This window comes from Myiozetetes cayanensis, unplaced genomic scaffold (assembly GCF_022539395.1).
Source record: "Myiozetetes cayanensis isolate MyiCay16 unplaced genomic scaffold, myiCay2020 scf1, whole genome shotgun sequence".
Lineage (NCBI taxonomy): Eukaryota > Metazoa > Chordata > Aves > Passeriformes > Tyrannidae > Myiozetetes > Myiozetetes cayanensis.
In genome coordinates, this window is record NW_026086604.1 from 15,058,215 (window position 1) to 15,081,889 (window position 23,675).

The window sequence follows — 23,675 nt, forward strand, 5'->3', positions numbered from 1 at the left end:
AAAAAATAAGTTGAAATATGGATTTAGTTCAATTTCTGGAAGCGTATGTGTGTGTACCTTTTTGAAGTCTTTTTATTTTATCTCATTTTTAGAACAGTAGGATACAAATGCAGTTTTTGAAAGGCCTCTTGAAATACTTTGAGTACAGACTCTTTAAAATACATTGTTATATTATTCAGATGCTCCTTTACAAAGTGATGCAGAACTGTGTCAGTGCTGCCATGAGCTGATCTGTGCCTCTTGCCTGACAGAATAAACATTAGGACAGTGAAACTTGTGAAGGGTGTGGAGCACAAGTCATATGAGGAGGGGTTGAGGGAGCAGTGGTTGTTTAGCCTGGAAAAGAGGAGGGTCAGGAGGAGACATTTCTGGCTGCCCAGGGATGTGGTGGAATCACCATCCCTGTAGGTGTTCACAAAGTGACTGGACATGGCACTTAGTGCTATGGTCTAGTTGACAAGGGAATCAGTCGGAGGTTGGTCCACGTAATCTTAGAGGTCTTTTCCAGACTAAATGATTCTGTTCTCTTGTCAGGTGCATGTGTTCCCCATCAGTAAATTACTTTCTTATAGATATGTAGTGGTAAAGGAATATTGGTATGTTTTTTGAAATATTAACATAGCTATTACTGTATTATTAATGTGATGAGGATCTTCAGTGCTCTGGATTAGTTTTTAACTCATTTCACTCCTCTGAAAAAGGTCTTTGCTTTTTTTTTTTTTTTTCAGCACAATGTGGTGGTAGCATGTCAGAGTTCAGTGGAGTGATCCTCAGCCCTGGGTTCCCTGGCAACTATCCTAGTAGTTTGGATTGCACATGGACAATAAAGCTGCCTATTGGGTTTGGTATGTGTTCCTTCATGGATTAAAATTGGTTGGGCTTTTTTGTGGATTCAAAACACTGAATATAGATTTTAAAATGTTGTTAATCTTTATCCTATCAAAACCCAAAATTAATTATAATTCTTTTAAAGAAGTTATCAAAGCCTTAAAGGAAAGATATAGAACAGAAAAGCTACAAGGTTCTTGTTTTTTCATTTAACACGTGCCACAATTTTCTGATAAAGGCAAAATTGTTTAATTAGATTTAAGCACAGTTTTCTAACTTAACAGGATTGATCTCTCTTTGGGAACTCACAAACCCAACAAAATAAATAGCTATCATGAATATTTCAAAGCAAGCCAGTATCAATTTAGAAGTTTAAGCTACATTTGAATTAATTATCATTAAGTCTCTTTGCATATCCTAGGTGAATATCACAGCAGCATAGAAATGTTCCTTGAAAGGAACCCTAGAAGCCACCCACTCAAAGTTTTTAAGCTTCCCACTCAGAGTAAAATTGTTGGTAACACTAGATCAAGACCACTACAATGGGCAGAAACTTTTCATCGGGGCTGCTACTCACCTACTCAATTCCCAGCCATGTAAGAATGTTGTGCTCCAGATGTAGAACTTTGCACCTTTCCTTGTTCAAACCTTTAAGAAGGGTTTGTTTACTCCATTCTGAAGTTTTTCAGTGTTCATTGGACAGAAGTTGTGCCATTTAGTATATCATCCATGCCCTCTAGTTTAGTATCCTCCACATACTTGTTGAGGATGCGTTCTCATTTTCTAGGTCTCTCCTGAAGACATAGAACAGTGTAATTTCCCACAGAAACCTGTGGAATATTGTGCTTGTTACTGGCTGCCAACTACTGAATGCCTAATTATCACTCTTGGACCCTCAAAGTTATGTTAATATTTAACATACTTCCTTTCCATTCATCAAATTCATGTATGTTCAGCTTCCAGATGAGAATGCCATAGACCGAGGTAAAAGCCATAGCAAAGTATAATATATCCACCATTCTGCCTTAGTCAATTTAATAATAGAAAGAAATAATGGTTGATTGTTATTTTCTTTTAGCAAATCCATGTTGACTGCTCCTGAGTCCCTTTTCTGTCTTTTATATGTTTGGAAATTGTCTCCAATTAAACAAGTTCCATAATCTTCCCAAGGACTGCAGTGAACCTGTAGCTGCCATTGCCCAGGTCCTCCTTCTTATCTTAAAGATGGATATATGTTCAGGCTTTTTCAAGTCACCAGAACTTCTCTTATTCACCTTGATTTTGTAAAAGAATTATCAGCATTTTAATTACACTGCCTAAACCCTTGAGCAACTTTGTGTGGATCTTGACTATATTTTATTGTGAAATGTTTATTCAGAGCTAGCCAGTACAGTTGTCCTATCTGATTTTTTAACACTTGTGGAACTTATTTAGGAGCATGTGCACTTGGATTTTTTTCTTTATATGCTAGTTGAATAGCATGCTGGTTTTTTTAGACATGCCTCATTGTTTTCTATTTTATACTTGTCGTCTTCTGTCATATTCATTTCTGGCTCTTCCAGAGTAAGTTAGTGTGACATCCCAAATAGTGTTCCCTTCTTCATGTGCTCAGATTTTTTCCCTCCTCTTTTTAAAATCAATTTTGTGATATCTTTGATTAGAAATCCCATGAACCTAGTTCACTTATTATTTAAATGAAAGCCAATTGTTCTGCATGGGTTCCCACAGAATCTATCCATGGTAAATACATTATATCAAACTATAGAATTATTAGAATTAGAATATTAGACCTAATTTGTATGTTTGCATTTTGGTCAAAAGGCACAAGGTTCCACTCAATAATTTTTTGGTTTTGTTTTTGTTTTGGGTTTTTGTGTGTGTTTTGTTTGTTTGTTTTGTTTTGTTTTGTTTTTTGTATTAGCATTTTATAGAAATAGCATTGACATTTTATCTGTGCCACTACCTGAATTTTTAGACAGCCTGGTGGGACAGTTTCTAGTGTTTCATCATGAGTCACAATGCTGTCTAGAATCTTCAGATCCCAAGCAGATTCCTGCTCACTGAGTTATCACAAAAAAAATAAAAATTAAAATAACATTAGTAGATGCATTCTCCCTGCATCAAATCTTCAGGAGAAAAGGATATTCAGAGCTATTAGAGAACAGAATTCTTTGCCAGATGGTTCCAAAGACAATTGCTAATAAAGAAGAAATAATAAAAATCTGGAATATTGATTACATTTCACATTTCATAAAATGGTGTGTTCAACTGCATGTAGAACCTGCTGTCTTTTTATCCCAAATATGTTGCCTTCTGCCACTTGCCTCACTTTGCTGCTGTCCTATTTCTTTTCCAGGACTGACTCCTTATGCCAATCGAATTTTTTGCTTACATTCTCCCAGGCCTATGTGTCCAATAATTATAATTTGACTTGTCAGACTTCTATTTAAACTTTTTATTCTTAACATACTATTTAGTTTGACTTCCATTAGGCAGGAAATTCAACTCTTCAAGTTTTGGAAACAGTTTCTTGGATAAATAAGTTTAGCTTCACCAAAATCAATAGTTCTGAACTGCTTTGTCCTAAATGAAGTTTAGTTAACTGAAGTTAGCTGGCTTCCAGTTCACTGTTTTCCAGTTCATGTATAAGAAAATAAAATGTTCCTTTTTCTAGAAGAAAACTAAAACTGCACAGATGGAACAAGTGCTTGACATTTTTGACCTTTTCTAAATGGAATGTGATTAAAACAGGATTGAAAATTAAAGTAAAATTTTATTTTAAAAAGAAAATATGTGGCATTCGAAGAAGTGATGGCTAAAACTGGTTTTAGTGATGCTGTGATTCTAGTCCAGCGGGGAAACTTAAATCCAACTCTTCTGAGCAGTAAATAAAAAACACAATAACACCATCATTTGTTTAACTGTTTCTAAGAATATTTTTTCTCAGTTATTAGTTACAGATCATAAGCTTTTCCACTGTATGTGAGCTAATAGTGTAATCTAAACCATGTTGATTTATGTATACAAATATATTTGTATTTACACATATTTTAAATACTCTTTCAAGAGAGGTATCCAAACTGCAAAAAGTCAGAGAAAAAAATCTGTCCAACAAGAAGAAGTCTCAGACAAATAGAGACAGGTGCTACAGGCTGAGCAAAGGATGAATGCTTGAGAACATTGCTATGGTTCAGGAACTTGTGGAGAAAGACAGTAGAGTACAGAAAGCAGAATGATGGGCAAAAGTATTTTAGACATGGTCTGCTATCAAAGAAAGTGGGTGAAAGAGAAAGAAAACTGACAGCAAGATCACAAGAGTTAGCAGTTATTAATGGCAGCTTAAACTTTGGACAAGTGTTTGGCTCGCAGGATCAAATGAAAGGCCAAGCCTACAAATATCACAGAAAAAGAGAAAAGCTTAGATATAATTTGATTCTCTGTGTAGGAAATATTTGGAAGGCGGGCAACGTCAAAGAATGACACTTACAAGCAAAAGCTTTCTTATCACATATGGGCTGTCTTCTGATAAAAAAAGACAGAAATTATCAGGTTAATAGTAATTTAATTGTGCACCTATCTTTTTTTTTTTTTTTTTTTCTGATAGCATATAAAACGTTCCATGCTTCATAAGGCCATTCACAGACTTTACATGGTATCTAGGGAGAAAGCTCTAAAAGACAGTGACAAACACTATTTAGCTATTACAGTTTAGGAGTTACAAAATTATTCATTACTTTTCCATAATTTATCTGGCATTATATCTTTTCCTTTCAATTTAATATGAAATCATGTTGCTTGTCTTTACCAGAAACACCAGTGGAGCTCAATCATCTTTCTTATGAAACTACTCCATTATTATTCCATAGCTGCACTAGTTCCTGACAAAATACAAATTCTACTACGTTGTGATTATATATAAACGGGAAAAATGTTTAAAAACCCTATAACTACTCAGCTGCTGAGCATTTTCTTCTCCTCCTGCCACATAATCATTGTAATACTCCACCTGGTTAGGAGAGATAACATGCTAATGGATAGTAAGCTGCCTCCCTCTTCCTTACTAAACCAAATAATCAGAAATTTCTGTCGCCAAGACCATCATATGCCACAGTGTGTGTATGAGAATTAAATAATTGAACTGCATGTTTAACGGGAGAGGTACTGTTGAATGATTGTTAGATAATATGATTTACATTTTTTTAGTGACTTAGAAAGAAGTGTTATAAGTGTAGCCACCTCCTGCAGCCACTCCAGCTGAGGATCCTCCTGCCTCTGGAGCCACGTGCCACTTTACCGTTTGCAGATTCAAACAGTAATAAAGCTAAGCATTGACACACACACCCAGGGGACACTGATGGGGCTGGTAACACACACTGACACTGAGAAAGGTGCTGCCTTCAGCAACCCTTACTTACAGGGCTTACTTAAAACACAAACACAGGCAACCAAGTTCCCTTCCTCCTCATGGGCTGGCAGAGGCAAGGTCACTAAAGAAAACACACACACAACATTCTCTAAGTTGACAAGCACACATACATTTGTGGATGCCTTGAGGATCTGCTTGCACCCCCCTCTGGATCTCAGGCTCCCTTACCTGCTTCATGGATCCCCTACTCACCAGCCAGTTCAGTTTGATACTCACTGCAAATGTGCAGCAGTCACACTCACCCCTTATCTACTCCACTTTTTCAAATCCTGGGTGTACCAACATGGACTCTGCCTGCCCAATACCCTGAGCTGGACTCAAGGCCTTCCTACTCACTGTCTAGTCAAATTGAAAGTTTACATGCAGGTGATGTGTGTGCATCCCTACACTCACCAGGACTGGGGAAGATATAGACACCCCTCAGCAACCAGCACCATGTACAAGGCTGTGAAGCACAGCTCACGGCTCTGTTACAGCTACCAACACTGGGCTCTTCATTACCCCAGTACTGGTCCTGCCAGTAGTTCAAGAACACACTGTTCCCACTCCAGTAACTGGAAATTTCTTGCAAACACTTCAGACCAGAGGCACAAACACCCCCTGCTCTGACTTCAGAAGCTGGCACCCAGTCCACACATACTGGTGCCTCCATTAGCTAACATTCTAAGCACAAGATCTGTAGGACCATCCCTAGATCCAGAGAGCTGTGACCTCTTGCTCCCTCAAGTAGTTGGCACCACTGGCTGGAGGCACCCCCACCACTGATCTGACTCTAGTAACAGCCACCAAGTTCTGCTCACAGATTCAGGCCTCACCAGTAGCTGGCACTTAATCCTTGCAGCACTCATAAACACAGAATTAACAGTGAGAATAGATAGAATAGATAGAAATAGAATAGATAGCTAAGAAAAGATTTAATAAGAAGATATGAGATGAAAGGACAAATATGACCAGGTGCTCAACCAGACAAACATACTGACCAGCCCCATTTTACATGCAGCCCGTTCCTTTTATTTTCTTTTCTCATCACTGCCTCATTTATTGATTGTCCTTCAAGTTTGTGTCTCAGTATGCTCCTCAACAAAAGGCTCAGTATGCTCCTCAACAAAAGGCTTCCTCCTTTTGTTATTTTTCCTTGCTCCATTGAAAAAGGTCAGTGACCAGATAACCTTGAAGGAGCAGATATTCTACTTCCACATACTGTTACAATACACATAATCCATATAAGATGCATTTTTTTTTCTGTGCCTCATTATTTCATGTATATAAATTTTTTTTAAAAAGTAAATATAATCTGAGAGAGATCAGTTTATGTATAACTACAGTGGAGTTATCTCTGAGACAGAAGTCTGGTACTTTTTTTTTTATTTAGGTGCATAGACAGAAAGCATTTTTTCATTTAATAGAAAAGGAGTTTAGGCAATTGAAAACAGGAAAGATTTAGCTAAATGGAATGTATTCAAAATTCAGAACTTAGATTTGTACTAAATTCTATGATTCTAAATACACAAAGAATGTTTTCCAAAAAGTAATATATTTGTAACCTATGCTCTGATGCCTTGGATTATTTCAGTATTTCAGTACATTAACAGTTTTTTACCTTGTCAGCATCTCAGAATTAGTAATGTGTAATGGAAAAACAATGCTTCAAACTGAATTCCAAGGACTGTATCTGGTAGTGTAACACGTGCCATTTCCAACTGATTATTTTCTGTGATTATCAGTGTAAGATGTACATATTTTATTTTCCTTCCTGTTCGCTTTTATTTACTGACAATGTTTTTCAGGTGTCCATTTGCAATTTTTGAATTTCTCAACGGAGACCATACATGACTACTTAGAAGTTAGGAGTGGATCTACAGAAACTAGCAGTGTTATTGGAAGACTAAGTGGCCCTCAACTCCCAGCCTCTCTGTTCAGCACAACTCATGAAACCAGCTTATACTTTCACAGTGATTACTCACAGAACAAACAAGGATTTCATATTGTATATCAAGGTGAGATTTGGGTATTTTTGTAAGAACAGTATGGCTACTGAAGGTTTTATGGGCTTTGGGGGATTTTGTGTATTGTATTCTGGAAGGATATGATCTAAATACTGTTTTACAGAACTGGATTGATGTAGACTAGGGAAAATTAATGCCAACCCAGAAATCTCCAAATCCATTTCCTAGTTCACAATTTCCCTGAAAGGTTCGTGTTCTGTTGCACCCAAGTAGGTCATGCTGAGCTCATGAAGACTGCAAGATCATAATTCTATTTATAGAGTTGCGTATTCATGTAAAAAGGATTAGATCGCCACTGTTCACGGAAAAAGGTCAAATGTATATTTTAAACTAGACCTGCTCTCATTACATAAATAACACCAAAGAAGGATTTAAATAGTTTTTACTTTAGATCAGTCTCCTATTACTGTTTTAATAGTAACAAGTCCAAATTGACTTGAACTCTGTAACATTCTGGAAGCGAGCCATTGTAAAAAGTATTAGCTTCTACAGATAAAGTTCAATTTATTACTTAAACTGCTAAGAAGGCCAGACTTAAGAGCTTATACTATTACTGCTATTAATAGTAATCATTTTGGAGATGCTGTTATTTGTCACAGAATTGTAAAGTTCCTGTCTGTGTTTTAATCACATAAGAGAGAACTGCTTCTTTCAAACATATACAACCTCTGATATTCTGATACTACAGACTGTGCACTGCTTATTTCTTCTCAGTTCTGTAATAAGAAGCCAACGCTTCAAATCTTCTTGGAAAACATCAGCAAGACATTCTTTGAAATTCATAGTTCATTATTGAGCTCTTTAGTTTTTCTGAGAAAATCAAATAAAAGTACAGACATATTTTTTTTTCCTTTCTCTTAAACACAAGAATGAAGACCCAGAAAACTCCTATAGGATTGGAAAAACATCAAATCCTTGTCATCTTCAAATGACAAAAAGAAATGTTATTTAGTAGCACAGAAGCCTAGCTAGTTTCACTGTACTTCTCCAGGTACAGGATCAATGATTTGATCATCACTATGATGGAACTTCAGACATATGGGATGCCCATGATTATTAAGTTTATTCTAATTAAAAACTTTTATTTTTGAAATAATTAGAATTTGTGTTTTACTTAATTTTTTTCCCTCCATTTTTATTTCTTATTTCAGCATATCAGCTACAAAGCTGTCCTGATCCTCGACCATTTCGGAATGGTTTTGTTATTGGAAATGACTTCACAGTGGGACAGACTATTTCATTTGAGTGTTTTCCTGGCTACACATTAATTGGAAATTCAGCTCTGACTTGTCTTCATGGAATCAGCCGCAATTGGAATCATCCTCTTCCCAGATGTGAAGGTATGTTCCAGGTGACCTGTGAACCCTTCATTATTTGAAAGTCTTCCTAAGGACTGTTAACTGAAATAGTTTCAGCTTTTCAATTTATAGGGACCTGCAGTTTTACACTGTGGTCTTTACACTGGAAGTATTCGATTTTGCACATTAAAAATTGCACATTAAAATTTACACATTAAAATTTGCACATTAAAAATTTTGCACATTTGGAAGGCTAGGCTTAAAGTCTGGAATGTACAGACCCATGCTACTTTTAATCTAAGTGATGCAACACAGTGAGAGATCTGGACTGAATCAAGAAGAAAAGGATTCAAAAATTGAATTTACCAATTCTGTCCACTTATGTTCTGTCTTATAATTTAGAAAGAAATGTCAGAAGTGACATAAAGTGCAATTGTCCTCCAGTCAATGCTCTATGAATTCCTTGTACATATATTTTTTCTGAATGGGATTTATTTTAAATTACATTTTTTAACCTTTCAGATTTTCTTTTCACTATTATGCTTGCAACAGGTAAGCAGAGTCAACAAACTGTGGCTTGCGTGTAGCTTAAGGAGTTTAATAAGTTTTAAGGAGACAAAATTAATGTATATGATGATTCTGTAGAATGCTTATCTTATCCCTAGGTATGCTGAAAGGAATCTGCACCTAGGCAGTAGGCCAAGGAAGGTCAGCCATGTTGTGTTGCCAGACTCTGAAAAAGAAAAGGATGAGTTTTTGGTAATACAGAAATCTCTTTGAGAAATAGATGTGCACCACAAAAGCTATTTGTGGAACTGAGGACTGAATTTTCTTCCATATGAAATAATTACTTTCTTCTGGAAGGTCCAGCTTTGTCACAGTTGTGACAACATTTAGACAGAAACGTTAGATTCCTGAAAAAAACCCCATAGACACAGCAAAGATACTTCATATTTAAAATTGTCATCCCAAAATCCTACGTTCCAGGGACTGCAAGGTCCAAACACCTTTAACAATTAAGTTATTGGCCGTAAAGTTCTCTGTATGCCTAAGCAAAGATGAAATCTGTTCAAGATGTTGAGTGCCCACTTTCATGTACCATAAGACCCTTCACAGGTTCAGGACAGATATTCAAGACTGTAGTTAAAGCCTAACTTCCCTCTATATTGAACAGTAAAAGCTCAGCATTAAGAATGGGATTGAGTGTGCAGAAGAGAAAAGCCTCAAAGACCCACAACAACAACAACCTCCCCCCAAAAAACCAAAACAAAATACCCCCTCCCCCCCCAAAAAAGCCACCAAAAAAAACCCCACCACAAAACAAAACACCCTAACAGAAAATAAAAATCCCCCCTATTTTCTGGATTTTTACATTGTATACTGAACTGTCTACCCAAATTTAGGTGCTTAAATGAGAAGCCTCATTACTCCAAATTCCTTCTGGAGTCAGCGAGCCATAGGAAATTCTGGGGGATGTGGTAGCTAAATTAAGGCCTAAGTGATACTGAATTCAGAAAGGGAAGCCTCATCATATAAAAGAGAGATGACACCTACGCTGTCTGGTTTTTGAAAGGGAAAGAAGTTAATTCATTTCAATTAAGTTTTAACACCCATTTCCTGGATCCTGTGGGAATAGTAATAGTTCATGTCTTAACTGCTAAACACTTAGCTTTTTCCTATTACTTAGTTCTAACTCTATTTTCTGTGCCTCAGAATCAAAACAAATAATTTACTGAATAGAGTTATTCTGCTTCTTTGAACTACCTTAGTGGACCCAGGAATTTAATTAGTAAATTTGAAGATGTACAAAGCATGTTGCTGTTCTTAGTATCAATTTTGATGAAATTCCTGAATAGTGGCTGGATGTTCTTGGTTTCTACTTAATGTCATACAAAAAGATGAAGATTAAAAAAAAATCAACCAAATTAATAATAGAGATCTAAAATATGTGCTATGCTGCATGATTACAGACTGTCAACATTGCTCAGCTCCTAGAAAAATTTCTTACATTACATTTCTTACATTACATTTGTGCAGATATTTACTGTGGTATTTTTACTACAGCACTTGTGACAATCTGAATCAAATGTCACTAAACTTGTTTTTTGTTTAAACAATTTTCTTCTCTTTTTGTATCCTCATGCAGCTAATATTCCTTTAATCTGTGCTCAGCATCATTTAATACTCTCTGACCCTTCTTAAGTTGTCTGCCTTGCTTTCATCTGTTTAGATTCTGTTCCCTCTCCTTTTCCAACAAATCTCTTTGCCTGACAGTCATCAGACCATTTCTTCATTCCCCTAAGACCCAGCAGCAAAATCAATTCTGTCTGCACTGCTCAAACCCCTTTGAGACTTTGAAACTAAAAGCTGAAGAAAAGCAGTATGCCAGCTGTTCAGTCTGAATGCATGAGGTGTGACTATGAAAGTTTTCTTAACCTACAATTCAGCACCAAAGTGTATGTGTGTGTGTGTGTGTATATATATATATATGTAAACCCTAACACATGCTTTGGCTGAATACAATGCCTACAGTTCCTATATGTAAAACTTATATTCCCAACAACCTGTTCTCTGGTTAGATATTTTTAACATATTCTAGGTAATCTGAGTTGCCATGCCATGTGCATTTTGGGATAAAGTGGGCAAAATAAATGTATGCAAAATAAAGCAAATGATACAGTTTTAACTTTTTCTCAGAACCTTAAAAGGTTTTCCAGAACTAGGCTTCTATAACATAATTTTTCTTCTGTAATAACAGAGTGGTGTCATGCTCAATATGCAACTGAGACCTCTGCAGAGAAAATCATATATTTGGGCTAGGGATTTTCCAGAAGTGAAAGTCCAGAATCTATATGGTCATTCTTGCACTGTATGGCATCTAAAATTAGTGCAATTCAACGTGAATTACAGAGAGAACTCTTACTTTGTCTATCAGAATTCATTTACATAAATGCAAAATTACTATTCATATTTCTGGACACAATTTTTTTTTTCAAATTCCCCTCTAGTTTTCACTCACCTATCAACACGCATATCCCTTCTCTCACATGTTACTTGTTGTCTATCTGCTTGTGACAATAAATGAAAGCAATTAGTGGGATCCCCAACTAATTTGTGGCTGGCATTGACACAAAACCCTAACAAAATTATTTTCAGTTGTGCAGGAAATTTTACCCAATATCTAAATATTACTTTAGTTCCAGTTCTGATAGTATTTTTAGCATCAGAATTATTTTTTTTTTAATTTTTATTTGACCAATAATGTCAAAATGGACTTCTGACTCTTGGCACAAAGCTCAATAAATTCTGTTTCTTTACACAGCAATGGTCACACTCAATGTAGTTATAGTGTACCAAATGTGTTTAAAAGTATGGCTTTTACATCGTCTAATAACTCAAAAAGCACCTAATGTATTTTTTTAAAAAAAAAATGTCTTTTTTATAGCTCTCTGTGGAGGAAATATAACTGCAATGAATGGCACCATATACTCTCCTGGATACCCTGATGAGTATCCAAACTTTCAAGACTGCTTCTGGCTTGTAAGAGTACCACCTGGGAATGGAATCTACATCAATTTCACAGTTCTTCAAACTGAGCCAATATATGATTTCATAACTGTCTGGTAAGAAAACACGGCTGGCATTTATTTAATCTTCATGTGACACTGTACAACAAAGCATGAATTTAAAAGAATATATTTGTGGTTTTATCCTTGAAACTGGTGTTCTCTGTAGGTCAAATGAGTGGGTTGTACCAATCCATGTTTTGCAATGGACCATTCCCTTTAGGTAGCACTGGACAAGAATTCAAAAACAGTAATAGTGTTCCTCAGTTTGTCGACAAGAGCATACAGAAATGTGTTATGACAGCTAATCAACAACCAAGAGAAATAATACTTAAGAAAGAAGTGATAATAAGAGTTTGCAGATGTGTGTGTTCGTGGTTTAAAGTGTCAGTACTAGAAAACAGAAAGCAGCAACACTTTTCTAATTTCTTCCAAGTTGGCTCTTTCTACTTGTAAGAGTACATAAGACTCTATTTGTATCTAGCCATGACAAAAGAAGTTCAGCCTACAATAGCCATAAACAAATTATATTCTCTATATACCTGAATCCATGTCTATCATAGCTCTGCATGATAACCTATCACTCTCATCAGCAGCCTATCACATTAATCCCTCCACCACATATCTCAAGACATTTCATGGCTTAAGGCCTCATTCCTAAACATGTGTAAAAAATTGTATTCTATACATGATGTCTATAGAATTATATAGCTTATGCCACTTCTGGGATATTAATTGTTTGCAGTACTTATCAAACTTTTTACAGAAGTTTCCAATGGAAAAAAACGCATTTTATTCCCAATTCAAATGTTTCAAAGCATATAATTTCTCTAATAAAACAGAGGGAGAAGAATCAATGACTCAGAATTTGGAAAACATATAACTATAAAATTTTCAAATAAAAATATCTGTATTTTTATTATAAATTTATTTTTTGTTAAAATAACAATTGAAAAAATTAACTTTAAATTTCTATTATTTAATGTTTGTCAATTCTGATCTGAAAGAAAGCAAATATGAACATTTAATGCTCTTGTACTCTGATTCTATCCTCTGTACAGTTCAGTTGCACTGTTGTTTAGTACTAACTTTGATTTAAATTTTCTACTGAAATTAGAAATTTCTACTGAAATTCATTTTTCCATAATGTAACAGTGATCTTATCAGCAGTACATGTATTGTCTAAATCCTAATAAATTGTGCAAATTAATGTCAGTAAATGCATGTGAAGAAGATTTTACATATTAGGTTAGTTTATTTTCTTATAGCCACATTTGAAAGTATAGCTACAAAAAAGTAATCAGAGGTTGTGGCAAGAAGATGAAGAACAATAACAAATTCAATAATTTTGAGTTTGCTTTGATTTTTATTTGAAAATAAGAAAATTACTTTCAAAAGGTCATTGAATTAGGATCCAATACACATAGGATTTGAAAAGGCCTTCAACCCTTCATGTCTGTTTTATCTTATTTTAGTTGTCTTCTGCCTTTTAGAGTAATCTAGAGCAAAATTACTGCAATCATTTAAAAATGAGGGAAATTGTATCATTAGGGATAAATTGTATCATATCACAAAAAATTGTGTTTGTTTTTCTTAGGGATGGACCAGACCAAACTTCTCCCCAAATTGGACAGTTTAGTGGCAACACTGCCTTAGAATCAGTCTATAGCACTTCCAATCAGATTCTGATCAAGTTTCACAGTGACTTTACTACCAGTGGCTTCTTTGTACTTAGTTATCATGGTAAGTGTGACAAATTTCTCTGTTTCACTGTCTGTACTGGTCACTGCAGGCAGACAACTCATGAGAAAATTAATTACTTTTCCTAAGAAGAGTTGCTATTATTAGTATGACTGACCTGCACTAGGGTAATGCAAACATATGAAGGGCTAATATGAATGATTAAAATAAACTAGTTTCTTGAACAAATATTTTTTAAAAAAAAAAGTTCAAGGTGCACGTCTTCCTACTGCTTACGATGCTTCTAAACTTCCTTTGAAATCTAAATGTTTTTGGAGGACATTAAATTTTTCTTAGTAATTGGGATATTTTGAAGAAAGTATTAGGATATTTTGAAGAAAGTAAGTGGGATATTTGAAGAAAGCACCTCTACTTTTTTTGTAGAGATGCCAATGATAGTGAACTATACTGTGTAGTTAACATTAGTGCACCCTGGAATTAATTACTGACTGTGTGAAAATAGGTACAAATAAATGCTACCTCTTTCTGTAATCATTCAAACCCTCTGTGGCCAAGTGTGTTTTGCATTCCTATAACTACAAGGAAACAGATCCATAAGTAAGGGTGTTTTTAGGTGCTCCATGAATACCTATTGGAATGACTGTTCTAGAAAATATTGACAAACTTCAGTCTGCTTTCTACATCCTGATCAAATTCTGGGACTAGAAGACTTCCTTTTTGACTTAGTAAAGACTGTGGTGAATATAGATAGACAGAATTTATGGGATCAGAGGAACCTTAATCTAAACAAAACAAAGCAAAACAAAAATTACCTAAAGCTCACAATGAAAAAGACCACCAGCAACAGCACTTGAATTGATCGCAGGATATAGACTCCAGTAGGGCTAGGTAGAGAGAGGTGGCAGTTTCTATTCCAAATCTTGGCATCTAAGTTGCATGTATCAGCTTGTGAAGGACAAAAATGACACTTTATATTCATTAATATATAAATTGATATGTATTGATATCTACTAATATATCAGTATTTGACCAAAAATATGTAAAACCACTCATGGAAATATGGAATTGTTCAGGTTGGAAATGAACTTTAAGATCACTAAGTCCAACTGTAGACCCAACACAGCCAAGTCCACTACTAAATCAGGTCCACAAGTGCCAAATCTACACATCTTGTAAATACCTCCAGGGACTGTGACTTCACCACATTCCTGGGCAGCCTGTTCCAATGGTTTACAGCCCCTTTGATCAATAGATTTTTTAACAATATCCAATATAAGCTTCACCTGGAGCAACTCGAGGCTATTTCTTCTGGTCTAATCACTTGCTAGTAGTAAAGTGTCTCTAAGGAGCTTATCTTCTTTCACCTGTTTCTTTTGCTGTGAAAATTGTCATTCCACAGATGTGGGCCCTAATGTGTAATAAAGATACAAACTGAGCAGCACAAGGATTACTCATGAAGAAACTTAAAACAATCTTTGTAGTGATGTTTTAAAGATAAAAAGAACCTCTCACTATCTTGGAGGCTATGATCCTTCATATCAGCTATACAAAATTTATAGCAATAAAGGAAGAGCTGTGAGAGGAGTCAAATTTATTTCAAATAGATAATTTGGGGAATAAAATTAATGATACTCCTGGTACCCACAAATGAGAGATATTTGAGATAAATTATACAAATTTTTTATTGAATCAATTTTTAATTATATTTTGATACTTATTATTAGTTTTCTTAGGATAGCACAGTTTCATGTTTACTTGGTATGTTTTATTTTAAATTGCTTTATCCCAATGCTAACTTTCTGACTCACTAATTTAAGTAGACCTTCATTATATGATCAACAAAAAGGAGTATAATAGGAAGATATAAAATGTGGGTGACTCAATAGTAACAAAAGGTCTTACCTGCTTACAGTATAAATTTTGTGATTGACAAAAGTTTGGCCAATTAGATTACTAAAGGATCTAATCACAGGAAGCAACCAAAAACGTGTATTACTGAAGCTAAACTGTCATCTGCCATAAGCAGTTGAGGTTTCAGTGCTAAAAGGAAATGCTATAAAACACCAATGCTATATGAAAATGCAGTTTCAGTGAAAACCAAGCATACTTCATCCTGACTTTAAAACAGGGAAGTCTACACTGTCTGCATAAATATGTCAATGTGATTTCTTTGGCTACATTGCTGTCCTAATTGCATTAGGATTAAATGGAATTTTGTCTGTGTCCAGATATGGGCCTATCCTCATATGTTCTCTGAAAAGAAAGAATCCGTGTAGCTTCTGCATACTCTTCCTACTTGTCTTTTTATTTGTGTCACCTAATTATTTTGCCTGGCTGCTGCGTCACGTGTTAAATCACAGAAAATTATTTCATGTGAGACTTCAAATGAGAATTTTGAAAGCAGCATTATTCTCTGACCCTATCTACAGGTGCGATGTGCTCCACAACTCTTCATTTACTGGGAAATGTCACATTCAAAATGCTGTCCATTAGTTTTCTGCCTCTGAGTAGAGTTTTTGGGATTCCAAAACTTTTATTTATTACAAGGTTTCAAAACTGGAAGAGTTCAACGGTAAAAATATATTCTAAAAACAACAAACAAACAAAAAACCAAACCCAAAAACAAAACCAAAAACAAACAAAACCAAACAAAATTAAGCAAAACCAAACAAAAACACCAAACCCCCAAACAAGCAAAACAATAGTTTCAAAATACAAAAATATTTATTTTTTGTGTGAGATCACTTCAGTGAGAAAATTGGTAACCAATTCTATGTTTCTCAGGTTATTTATGAGGGTTTTGCCACTAAAATAAATAACTAATCAAGAACACAGATACAACTTCTGATTTTTTCATTTACCTTCTTTTGATTCTCCTGAAAGTTTAAAAATAAATTAATAGTTTTTATTTTTATCCTGTTAATATGGGTATTAAATCAGTTAAGTTTTCACGGCTCTGTTAACTGTTTGAGAATGTCAACTGTGCTTTGTTCCTGTTTATAGCCTATCAGCTCCGGGTCTGCCAGCCTCCAGCAAATATACCAAATGCAGAAATTCTAACTGAGGATGATGAATTCGAAATAGGTAATATAAAAGAAAACAAAAGCAACATTTGTTTCAAACATAAGCTTGCTGTGTATGGGATGCTTTTCAGGATGAAAATCGTGCCTGTATTATATTAAATTTTTATTTGAAAATCTGTTTTTTCAAGAAGTCATTCCTCTTCCCTATACCTCCTGAATCCCATCTGTGTTTCAGAGATGACATATAAGTAATACAGTAACTCTATGTAATTGATTTGATTTTAAAATACATTCTTCATACTCTCTAATATAGAACATTGTATTAAACTGAAACAAACAAACACAACCCATAAGAAAATGGTATATTCTGTACCAGAATTAAGGTTGTGTGACCTTAAGGGTAAAAGCAAATTTGTAAAAATTATGAGGATCAGAGAAGGGGATGACATTCTGACTTTCTGAGACATGTAATAATATTAGCCACCTACAATTCAAATAAATTTGATTTATATGATCAGATGTCTGATCATATAAATTTCTTTCATATGTCAGATGTCTCATCAACTAGTTTTGCTCATATGATGACAAAGAAAAATAAATTTGTTTTTAGTATATACTAATATTTGATTAGTTATATAACAAAGAGAAAATATTTTTTCCCCTCTCTTCTCTGTAATCTGAGAACTTGGACCAAAGAGAACTAACTTCTGAGATATAAAAATTTCACTTTTTACTGTAATATAAAACTATATGAATTATTGATTTTTTAACTAAAAAATGAAAATTTCTTATTCTCACCATGCCAAATTTAGATATCAACTAAATCCAGTTCCTATTTAATTTTGTTTTCCCTCCTCAGGATTGTATGAGTTACTGACTTTATCTAATACCTTTATTTAGTTCCATAATGGTTATCCTATAAATTATATTGCTTAAAGCTCTGTGGACATGTGGTTCACACAGCATCAGTCAAACCTAGACAAATTAGCAAACTATCCAACAAATAATGTGCTAAAAAACAGTGATGGATGCAGCACAGTGTGCAACACAAAGCTCATTTACCACTTTTCTTGAACTAATCAAAGTTGTTTATGCCAGAGGTCATTTAGCCCATTGTATGTGGTGGCAAGAAACTTCATTAATCAATAGTGTTTTCAAAGCTAAAAGTCTCAGTTAATTGCTGTTTAATGTTTCTTTTGTTTGTTTGTGTTTTGTCTTGTTTTCTTTTTCCAAACAGGAGACATAATAAGATACCAGTGTCAACCAGGCTTTACATTGGTTGGTAATGAGATTCTGACATGCCGACTGGGCGAAAGACTTCAGATGGATGGAGCACCACCTTCTTGTCAAGGTTTTTTCTCGTTTTATTTTCCTGCTGCCAGTTGCACGGTGATTCCTCACACACCTTCCTTTTATCTCTTTACATAAGATGGCATAGTGAAACTATTTCAGATTTTTTTATGCTATTTCCAGTATATAATTGTTGTGTTTCATATATGTCATATATTAATGCAAAATAATTAATAATGCTTTAAGTGAATTTCACAAGTTTAAAGGACTGCTGGTCTACTTTGTGAAGTATTGAAAACTGCAAATAGAGATATAATACCATCTCATTGTTAAAGTCAAAACTAGATTACAGTCCTGCCAACCACTAACATCACAGTTTAAACCAGTCTTTATTGAGCTAAAATTTGATATGTTACACTATAATATATTTTTTCCATAATTTTAAAGAAAATGTGAGGGTTTTCTTTCGTACCGAACTGATTAAGAAGCTAATGAAGATAAACCTTGCACATGCTCTATGAAAAAACTGGAATCTCTTTGAAGTTCCAGTGATGGTTATGTGTTTATGTTTTCTTACTAATTCTTCCATTTATTTCCAGAAAGACAAATAAGGACTTTCAGTTATAAACATGTATGATAAAGTCTTTTCTAGAAAAAAAGACCAAAACAAAACACCATAGCCTCTTAAAAGCATAAGTTATGTAAACAACAGGTATTTTGGATTCTGGTGGTTGCCGTGATATTCCTTTGTGATCCTTCTACTCCTGAGCTTAATATTCTAAGATCTACTGCAGGATTAAAATACTTTCCCAAATCAGTCATAATAAATACATTTGATTTGCATATGTATTATATGAAAAATACTGGCTTCTGTTTTTTCTACCAATACCATATTTTAGTGTTCCTTTCCCCAGTAATATTAATTCATTAACACATCTATAAAACACTGATGTTGAAAGGACTATTTGGCAATAGTAAATTCATTGACAATAAATCTACTACTTTTACAAGTAAAGCTTTAATATCTGACTGTTTCTTAGAAATTGGTAAAGTTTCAAACTGGTGCACAATATAGATGTTAGGAAATTAAACATCAGTATATTAATTTTTAGAACTTAATTATTACTATACTCTCCACCTAGGTTTTCATCTGAGAGTAAAATAATTACTATATTATAAGTATATCCTTTTCCTTCATTCCTGAGAAACCAGAAATGTCTACTATTTCAGCTGAATAAACTATTTTCCCCTGATTTTATGCACAGAACTATGCTCAAGTCAAACTCATTCACAGCAGTAAGTCTAGCTCTTAAAAATGCAAAGTGATCTTGAAATGTGAGCTTCATAAGAACTTTAACACTGATAATTTCTGAAAATCCATACACTTATTTAGGCACAATTACTACTAGAAATGGCCTCCAACACCCCAATTTAAATCAAAATCCTAACTTGGCAGACTCATAGAATTTAATAGGTGGAAAACCATAGTAACCTCAAGGCATCGCTTTAGCTGTTAAAATGATGTAATATTAGATAGGGCAAATAGAGACATATGTGCTGATCCTGAGGCATTCTGTCAGCATGTGTTGCTGAAGGCATATTTGTATTCACTGCAAGACCAAAGACAAAAACCCAGGAATGATGAAATTCAGTTACCACAGTTAATCTTTTAACTGTCAGATATAAATGCTAAACGTTGGATCCCATACTGAATATTAAATCAGTGGTTTCATAATTTCTGTTTAAAGCAGAGGGAAATTAACATAGTTTTTAGGGTTAGATCCAGAGAATCAAAAAGAAAAATGCAAAGGAATTTGTTAAATTGTGTTAAAAATGACCAGTCAAACTGGATACGTAGAATAAGCAGCAGTGCAATTTTTATTTGTATTTATTTATATAATATCTAAGTTTGAAGACCACAGTACATAAGTAAAATTTCAGTGATGAATGGAAAGAAAATAGCTTTTTGGAATCTAGAGGCGGCAAAATTAAATGCCTAAAATTTCTGATTTTCGTGATTTTAGTATATCCCACTGTTCTATGGATAAGCCACCATACTTTAATTGTACAGGCTATAACAATCACTCTCAAGGAAAAAACACTTTTCTTCTGTTGGTTCTTATATAGTATACTAATTCTTTTCACCAGGTAGAGCAGTAGTTTGTTGTTAGATTTCATTGTGTTAACTCCTGTTACTTTACCTTTGTACGTATTTCGTATGCTTTAGCTGGTGTAAAACTACTTTACTTTGAATTTTTCTTAAATTTTTAACTTCAAATAAATTGATCAGTTGGATGATCATTTCTAAAAATTCTTGATGATTTCCTTCTTTAAAGGAGAAAATAATCACTAAATTACACAAATTTATGCCAGTGGCTATCATTTTATTTTGTTAAAATAGTGTATTTACCATATGCAACATGTAAGTTTGTCCTTAATTTTGCTGTAAATTAATTTCTACTTTCAGGATAAGTGAAAACTTCACAGTAAGAAGATCCAAATTTTGTTTTGCATAATAATTAAGGGACCCTGAGAAAATTCTTGGATGATGACTCTTAACTATATCTCAGATACATTTTCTCTGATTCATAAAAAACTTTCCTACCTGACTCCCAAGGGAATCTGTTTTACAGAAATAGGTCTTTAAACTGTCTATAAAATTCCTGAGGGATGTTTAGCTGAAAATCCCGAAATTAAGGACAATTCACAAAGCAGAATAATATGGAGACAGCAAAACTAACTACAAATAAACAAGTGCAGCCAGATTACTATTGTGCTTTTACTGCCACACATTTTTGTTTATATATAATTTATATATATATATATGCACTATAAAGCTGAGTGGACCAGTTCATTCATTTGCTTGAGCTTTGTGTCACAACTGGCACAGCACTGCAGTTTGACAGTCAGATTCCAGCCATGTGAGTTTTCTCAGGTGGAGTGGAAGTGTTTTATTCAATCTCTTCTTGAAAACAAACACAGGACTTGAGAAACAACTTCTTAAATTTAGCAATTAGATGCTAATTTGCAAGTGAGAGATTAATATTTTTAAAATATATTGGCAGATTCCTTGCTCTTTTTCAAGTTCAGGTTGGATGGGTTTACAGGAGGTTGGACTAGATGACCTTAAAATGTCCCTTTCAACTGAAACATTCTATGGTTCTTATGAGTTTTTTTATGGAGAAGATTATTCTTTTTGTCTCTCTTCTCTGCTTTTCTGTGTTCTTTATCTCTTTTTATAGTTCAATAACTTTTTCAACATAAAACCTGATTTTTGTATTTAATAAACCAATATTGTTTTCAGTGTTCTTGAGAAACCTAAGATCCTATTATTTTTCTTGTGCATCTATTAGTAACTCCAGGCTAACTAATTTTTGTATAAGAGTTAGTTGTCAATATAAAAACAGATTTCAAAGCTCCTATTTAGCAATATTCATTTCTGAATATACTGTAGGCACTTCTTCATATATCATGAAGTAAAACCAGTTTTTGAAAAAAGTTCCAATAACATGGTAATATCAACTATTTCTGTTTAATGAGATTTTTATTTTATGTAGACATAGTGAATCCAGATGATTCAAAATTAAACCCCTGCATCATATTTTTAAACACCCTTTTTCTCAATTTATGTAAATAAAATGAGTGATTAAGTTCTTTTAAACTCAGAAAAATCTTGTCAGTCACATGAAACAGGAGTAGTGGGCTTTAGATTTTTTTGCCAATCTTCTGTTTCACAGTGCTCTGCCCAGCCAATGAAATGCGTCTGGATTCAACAGGAGTAATACTGAGCCCTGGATATCCTGACAGCTACCCCAATCTCCAGATGTGTGCATGGACCATTACTGTGGAAAAAGGCTATAATATCAGCATGTTCTTTGAATTCTTCCAGACAGAAAAGGAATTTGATATACTTGAGGTGTTTGATGGTAACTATAGGATGCATAACTTCGGATAATACTTTTTCTATATAATTTTATTTTTATATTGCATCTGGGTAATCACTACTATTTATGCACATCATAATTTTTCAGTAAAAAAAAATCTTAGAAGACCAGTTGTTTTGATTCATTGTGCTAAAAAGAATTGTTGGATTACTGTGTTTTGAAATTGTACTACATAAATTATGTTTAGAAATAAATTTTGTTTTGAGCAAATACATATTTTCTAGTGTATAACATGTAGTGTCAACTTCTATTTTTAATTCAAGTTAATTTGCCATTTGCTTGGAGGATACTTTTTAAATATATACATATAAAATTATGTGCATATGATTTATTGTATGTAATTTTAAACTTTGTAACTCCTTTTTTCTTTTTTTTTTTTCCCCTTCCTTTGTACCAAGGACCAAATAGTCATAGCCCATTGCTCATATCTCTCAGTGGGGACTATTCATCTTCTCTAAATATAACCAGTAATAGCCATGAAGTGTTTCTCCGTTGGTCAGCAGATCATGGCACCAATAAAAAAGGTTTCAGGATAAGATATATAGGTATGTAAATGTGACTCTCTACAGTGTGTATAAAATTTCAATACAGAACATTTCTGTATGTGAAAAGGGTAAGATAAGCTATGTTTTGTATCTTTAATTAACCAAACTGAAAGGAAATCCAATCTGTTCTATATATGAACCTGATGATACTGATCTTGTGAGGAAAAAATACCTCACAAATGTGCTCTGTAGAGATTTAAGGAAATGCTTCACAGGGCTTTAAAATGGCATGAACCAGCACTAAAAATGAAAGAAGCTTTCCTCTTCTCTCTCCCAGCATTTATTTGCACTCATGTACCTCCTGGGGTGTTTTCCAAACTGGATTTTTATGCAATTCACTAACGATTTTGGTGGGACAGAGAAAGACATAGCAACAAAGCAGGAGTGAACAGCTATAGAGGGAAAATGTGAGACCCAGAAGGATTGAACTGTCTAATTTAAGGTTAAACAGAAGCAGCAAACAGCATTAGAACAGATTAAGTAGTATGTAAAAAATACCAGTATTGTGTGTGTTATTAACTCAAACTAACATGATGATGAATTGTGTGTGAAAATGGTATTTGACAAAGGTAGAATTTTGTATAATTGGTTTTACAGAATTATTATATAATAAGAATTTCACTGAAAAATTAAAAAATTATATTAGTTAATCAAGAAAAAGTAGACCTGTTGCAATTTGCAGCAATTGCACAAAATCTATATTTGAGTATTTTATGATGACCAAAGATATGAAATATACAGAATGAAAAGTACTAGGGATAGTATCTGTAGATATTAGAGAAGTTTATGGTGTAAAGCAATTTCACTTTACAAAGTTAAGAAAGAAATAGGGAATAAATATTAGATTCTTTCTACTGTGTTTTTTTGGTTTGCCTCACTCAATTTTTGGCTACTCCACAACTGTAATTATGAACCTAAAAATAATTAGGCTCATAATATCTGGTGAAACAGCATCCTTTAGGAGAGGATAGTTTTCTCAGACTTAAAAGAAATTTCTCAGACTAGTTATCTTGTTAGTTAACTAGATAACATGCACTGTTGACTAGAC

General features: G+C 34.1%; 1 protein-coding gene across 6 annotated transcripts in view; it reads left to right on the top strand.

Moving 5' to 3' along the window:
* Positions 1-23,675, top strand: part of CSMD3 (CUB and Sushi multiple domains 3) — a 605,611-nt gene that overhangs the window by 501,400 nt on the left and 80,536 nt on the right. For all 6 annotated transcript variants that reach the window (XM_050305446.1, XM_050305454.1, XM_050305462.1 and 3 more), the window contains 9 exons: positions 729-845; positions 7,042-7,251; positions 8,412-8,600; positions 12,004-12,181; positions 13,722-13,867; positions 16,829-16,909; positions 18,086-18,199; positions 21,876-22,064; positions 22,481-22,627. In XM_050305446.1, coding sequence (XP_050161403.1) covers positions 729-845; positions 7,042-7,251; positions 8,412-8,600; positions 12,004-12,181; positions 13,722-13,867; positions 16,829-16,909; positions 18,086-18,199; positions 21,876-22,064; positions 22,481-22,627 — 1,371 coding nt within the window. The remainder of the gene's footprint in view (positions 1-728; positions 846-7,041; positions 7,252-8,411; positions 8,601-12,003; positions 12,182-13,721; positions 13,868-16,828; positions 16,910-18,085; positions 18,200-21,875; positions 22,065-22,480; positions 22,628-23,675) is intronic.